We start from the raw sequence: 6045 nt of genomic DNA on the forward strand, positions 1-6045 counted from the left end.
AATATTGCCAGCGCCTTCCTATCGGCGCACACCTCCTGCGCCCAGATGGGCGCCGCATAGAGGGCTATGGAACTTACGACGTTGGCATATAGCCTCCGTACCCTCCCGCTTGGGCCCCCCAAGTTCGGCATCAGCCTCGACAGCGCGTTCGCAGCTGCTTCCGTCCTGGGGGCCAGCTTCTCCACGTGGTCGCGGAATTTTAATTTCTCGTCCAGGAGGAGCCCCAGGTACTTGATATGGGGCCCCACCCGGACCCGTGTGTCGCCCACCGTTATCCCCGCGTCCGGGGGTGGCCCGTGTTTCCCGCTATGGAGAAACACCGCCTCCGTTTTCTTCGCCGACACCGTCAGGCCCAGGCCTTCGATCTCCCGGATCGTGCAGGCCACCGCCAAGTTTGCGGTGTCGACAGCCTCCTCCCAGCTCTCCCCCTCGGCGAGCACCAGTGTGTCATCGGCATAACACACCGACACCGCTCCCGAGGGGAGAGCCGCCTCCAGCACCACATTGTATGCGATGTCCCACAGGACTGGTCCAAGCACCGAGCCCTGCGGGACACCGCATTCCGCCTCCCATACCCTGGCCTTGTTCTCCCTGTCCCGGCAGGATATCTTCCTGTTAGCCAGGTATCCCTCGATGAGGGCCCTTAGATATCGCGGGACTCCCATCCTCGCCATTGCCCGTCCTATGGTGGCGTGGGGGAGGGAGTTAAATGCGTTCGCGACGTCGAGCGCGACCGCGAGCACCACTCCCCCCCTCTCAGCCACCCCCTGCACGTAGGCCTTGACGAAGGCGATTGCGTCTACCGTCGAGCGGCCTTCGCGGAACCCGTATTGCCGGGCGTGCAGTCCTCCTCCTTCGCCGCCCTCAATGCTCCGGACGAGGCGGGATGTGATGACTCGCTCGAACATCTTCCCCGCCTCGTCCAAGAGGCATATTGGGCGGTAACTCGCCGGCTGGTCCTCCGGCTTACCCGGCTTCGGGATGAGGACCAGGCGTGCCTCCTTCCAGGCCTGTGGGAACCGGCCGCAGCCCAGGCAGTCGTCCATGAGTCTGCGGAGCCTCTCCACAAACTCGCCCACTCCCATGGCGACCTTCCAGGCCACGGCCGGTATGCCGTCTGGCCCGGGCGCCTTGCCGGCCTTCAACCTCCTCGCCGCGCGGCCAAGCTCCATCTCTGTCACTCGGCGGTCCCCCTCCTCCTCTAGGTGTTCCTCTTCCAGGGTCCTCGGCATGATGGCTGCCGAGTCCCTGTTCGCCGGGAAGAGGGTCCGGACGACCTCCCCCAGGAACTGGGGGTCGATCGCCTCAACCGTGGGAGGCGCCCCCGTGCTAAGCTTGTCCATCACAAGCTTGTAGGGGCGCCCCCACGGATCCTCGTTAAGCGTGGCAACCAGCTCCTCCCAAGCCACCTCCTTTGCTCGCCTGGTTGCCACCCTCAGGGCCTTCCTCTCTGCCCGGTACTCCTCCAGTAGCGTCGCGACCTCCTCTTGGGAGGAGCTTCTCCTTCTCCGCGCGCGCTGCAGGTGCCTCCTCGCTCTAATCGCCGCCTGCCTAAGCAAGGCCACCTCCTCCGACCACCAATACGCCTCCTTCCGTGGTGCAAAGGAGGCCCTTGGCATGGCCGCGTCGCAGGCCTTGGTCATCGTTGCCCTGATCCAGAGTGCTTGCTCCTCGACGTCTGCCGGGCCCTCTCCCGCCGGTCTACCTGTCCTCAGCTCAATGGAGATGGGGAGGTGGTCAGAGAGGATCTCCGATTCCTCCACCACCTTCCATGAGCTGATCATCCTCGCCGCCGCAGGGGAAGTCCACGTCAGATCGACGATTGACTCCCCCTGCGGCCTTACGCAGGTGCTAACCGCACCCACGTTTTCCAGGTGGAGGCCTAGGCGCGCCGCCCAGGCCACCACGTCTGCCCCCTTGGCGTCTGGCCGCCGGGAACCCCAAAGTGCCGACTTGGCATTGAAGTCCCCGGCGACCAGGACTGGTCCGGGGAGGTGCTCCTGGACCACATCCTCTAGGTCCTGGAGGCGTACCTCCAGGTCCGCCCTAGAGAGGCTGGGTCGGATGTAGACCCCCAGTATGACCAGGGGCCCCCACTTAACCGCGACCCATCCTTCCCCTGCCCTTATCCTTGACATCGGGGGGGCGCGCTCTCCAGTCCTCTTCCAAACGATCGCAGCCGATCCATCCGCGCTCCCCGCCCAGCAGGGGTTCCTGGGGACGCGGTACGGCTCGGCCACGATACCTAACCCACAACCACGCTCTGCCATGCTGTGTAGGAAGTGATCCTGGGCCTGGCAGGCGTGGTTGAGGTTTGCCTGCAGTACCCTTAGCAGGGTGAAGGCGAGGCCGTGGTGGCCTCCTCCTGGCCCTCTCCACCTCTGGTTGCCGCTGTTGTTGGTGCGGCTTCTTGTACCACCGTTAAGGGCTCAGTCTCCATCGCCTCTGCGACAGCAACCCCCCCCCTGGCCTCTTGGTTTCTCCCCTCGGCTGCCTTCTTCTCCCCCATGCGTCTGGCTGTCTTCATCTCCTTCTTTGACGCCGGGGGGCATGCCGCTCCTCCCGCCTTATGCTTCGCGGGGAGTCCCCTCGCGCTGCAGACCGGGCAGCAGAGCTCCCGGGTGCACGTCTGCGCCCTGTGTCCCTCTTTGCCGCACCGGTAGCACAAAGTGCTTCGGTCCACCGGGTTGCGGCACTGCCCCCGCACATGTCCCCTTTCCAGGCAGCGGAAGCACACCAGGGGACGGGCGTCGAGCAACTCCACTCTTAGAGTCACCCACCCGACCCTGATGCGCCTCTGCGCTGCCACCCTGGTCGCCGCCGCAATTGGGCACTGAGCCCAGACGGTCGCCAGGCCGTTGGGAGCCATCTTTGGCTGGCCTAGCTTGACGTTCCCCGGGTCGCATTCTCCTACCCGGGCTACGGCCGACGAGATCTCCTCTGGCGTGAGGGATTCGTCAACATCTTTGATGCGTATCTCCGCCAATTTGGTCGGTCGGGAGACACGCACTCCCTCCTTGCCTTCCAGCGCCCCGCTGATCTCTTTCGCGAGGGCGTCGGCCTTCTTGGCACTCTCTGCCCCCGTCACTTCAAATATTAGTGCCCCTGTTAGGGCCCTCCTCTGTCTCAGCGGGCCAATGCCGAGGGCCTCAAGGTCCACTTTGGCCCTGACCTCTCTCATTCCCTGCGCAGCTTCGCCTGCAGGGAACGAGACGGTGACCGCCTCCGATCTCGGCGGTTTCCTCCTCTTTTTGGCCGCTGTATCCTGTGTCTTAGGCCCTTGGGCCGTACTTGCCCCCTTCGCCCCCCTGCCCGTCTGCTGGGGTCGCGGCTCCGGCTTGCCTCCTCCTCCTATTGGGGTTGGCTGGACTGGTTTGCCACCCTTAGCCGGCTTACTGCCCGGTGTTTTGGCCTTCGCAGCTTCAGCGTATGTGCCTGCCTTGGCTTTGCGGGCGGTCGGCGCCTCCTCCGGTTTTGCGGGCCTCGTCCCTGGCTTTCTTTTTCCTCCCCTCTTCACCACCTCCACCCACTCGGTGGTCGATGGTGCGGGGGCCCTTTCCGCCTTCGTGTTCCGGACGATCTGTGCTGCCGTCTCTTTCGCCTTGGTCCTTACTCTGTCTTTCACCACCTCCATTTTGGTGATGACCGGTGTACCCTTCGTGCTGTGTCCCGCCTCTTGTCCTCGTGGGATTCGGGCTAGGGCTCCTTGGCATCTGGCAATGGTGCTCTCCAGCTTATGCCTCACCTCCTGTGGGTTCCCCTTGACTACGTCTGTCAAGGAGACCCCCTCCAGCACCCTCCGTACCCCCTCCATGGCCTCTTCGGGTGGTGCCTCCTCTATCTTCTTCTTCGCCCCTTTTATGCTTGGGCGGTACACCGGGGCTTCCTCCGCTTGGGTCGGCTCCGGTTTCTCCAAGTTTGCGGCCTTTCGCCTGGCTAGGGCCTTAGTCCGCGTCAGTCTCCCGGTCTCCTCTGACCTTGCCGGGCTCTGAGTTCGGGCTTGTGGGAGGTCCTCTACTGGCAGCTCCATCGCTGTCCTTTCGAGTGCCCTCACGTTCTCCACCCTTGCCCTTGTTTCTCTCTCCTCCTGGAGAAGAGTCGCCATCCTCTCCAACTGCTCCTCGAAGCTTCTCACCCTCTCCCTCAGCCTCTCGTTCTCGCTGTTCGACTGACCACCGTTGGAGCCCGCCGTCTTCTTGGCAACCACGGTGGCCGCCGCCCGGAGATTCTTGGAGCAGATCTTCAGCTCCTTTACATACGTGCCCTTTAAATTCTTGGATGTTTCGGCCACTTTAACGACGACGTTGACGTTTCGTAACATCTCCGCCGCAATCTGCGCGCCGCTGAGACCCTCCAGCTGCGCCACCGTATCCCTTTCCTGGGTCATGTCCCGAGGGAGGATCTTGGGGTTCAAGACCTCCGCCAATGCCTTCTGCTCGGCCTTCAGCTTCTTTATCTGACGCCGGCATTCCTCCCTCTTCCTCTTGCCGATGCCCGCGTAGGTCGTGGGCGGCCTCCCTGGCTTCTTCCTTTTCCCAGTGTACGCGTCCACTGACGATACTGAGGAAGAATCGTCCTCCGTGGATGAGTCATCGTTATCCACGTTTACTATCGCCTCTGTGTCGGATCCGTCCGACAGAGGCAGGGGGTCCTTCCTCGCCTTCGAGCACGCTGGCCCGGGCTTCGTGCCGCGTGCTACTACAGCCGATGTGCCGGCTCCGTCTTGGCGGGGCACCCTTTGGGACTTTTCCTTCCTGCCTCCTGTCCCTTGGATGCCGCCCGTCGTTTTGTCTGTGTGCTCCTCTCGTTGTGTGTGTTTGAAACTTGCCATAACTACAGTTGATTTATTAACCGGTTCGCCCATCATGGGACCCCCACCGCGGTGGGGGTACTGTCCCCGGTGATAATAATCCCTAATTAAGGACCGGGCAGAGGAGATGCCTTTTTCGGGGGAGCCACCCCCTATCCCGGTCAGTGACGCTATAGAAAAAGGTTCCTGGAGACGGCCAGGTCCACCATTATGCTACAGTTTTTACTTCACCCCCGGAGAGCGGCGCGCACCGATCCGATCGGCCGCATACCCCTCCCCAGGGCTAGAAGTCGTCAGGGATTATCCCCCTCACAGGGTATGAGAGGACGCTGGCTATGCGCCTCTCCACACTCGCGCCCGGACTGCCGGCTTCAACGCCCTGATTGGCTCCAGACGGACGAGACGGGAGCGGTTTTCCCACATTAAACATGCCACTTCCTGCGGACTTTGCCAGTAAACTGGTCTTACGGTCCCGCGTAGTCCATGGCAGAGGTCAGGTACAGACGTCACCGCTCGTCCCCGGTCGGGGGGTTTACTACTCCCCCCTTGGTTAGTCTCAGGGAAATATCCACCGGCAGCCGACCGCGGCTCACTCACACACCAAGCACACGACCGGCCCTCCGCCCTCCACGACCGGCCCCGTACGCCAGACCGCACGTCCCAGCAGCGGGACGTCGGCCCCAGACGCAGGAACCAGCCGCTTCGTCGCGGAGGACCGGGTGTTGGCCGGCAGGCTTGCCGACCAACCCCTCAGACCCCGAGGCCCTGCCTGGGAATACGTCCCAGCGGCCCCCAGGGTCTTCCGGGAGACCGGACCCTGCCTCGGAAACGTCCGAGCGGCCCCGATCCCCCGTCCTTGCCGGGCCAATCGGGCGACGCGGGTCTAGGACCCGACGTGTACCCGGGGCCCCGCCCCCTCCCGGAAGGGCCGGATTGCATCCGACCCAGCCGCGAGGGGACTCTCCCCTCTTCCCTCCTGCTCCCACTCCCTCGCCCCCCCCTATGCCAGGCCGCACGCCCCAGCAGCGGGACGTCGGCCCCAGACACAGGGGTTGACGAGTTCACGGAAACAGGAGGGCGCTGGGCGACAGATTGCCGCCCAGCTTCCAACTGCCATCCCACTCCGCGGATCCTGGAGGCCAGTTTACCGTGGAGGTCCGGCCCCTCCCCCCGGAAGACACGGACCACGTCCGAGTCAACCGCGGGGAGGCCACGACTTCCGGCCCACCCTTCGG

At 63.8% G+C, this 6045-nt stretch overlaps 1 protein-coding gene across 1 annotated transcript in view; it reads right to left on the bottom strand.

Moving 5' to 3' along the window:
• Positions 1-4864, bottom strand: part of LOC105555974 — a 6174-nt gene extending 1310 nt beyond the window's left edge. Inside the window, exons 1-2 of the mRNA XM_012003026.1 lie at positions 2658-4864; positions 1-2409 (exon numbers count right to left, since the gene is read on the bottom strand). Coding sequence (XP_011858416.1) covers positions 1-2409; positions 2658-4864 — 4616 coding nt within the window. The remainder of the gene's footprint in view (positions 2410-2657) is intronic.
• Between the last annotated feature and the right edge of the window lie 1181 nt (positions 4865-6045).

Source organism: Vollenhovia emeryi, unplaced genomic scaffold, assembly GCF_000949405.1.
Source record: "Vollenhovia emeryi isolate VEMERY1.0 unplaced genomic scaffold, V.emery_V1.0 DF940486.1, whole genome shotgun sequence".
In the NCBI taxonomy this organism is placed as follows: Eukaryota; Metazoa; Arthropoda; class Insecta; order Hymenoptera; family Formicidae; genus Vollenhovia; species Vollenhovia emeryi.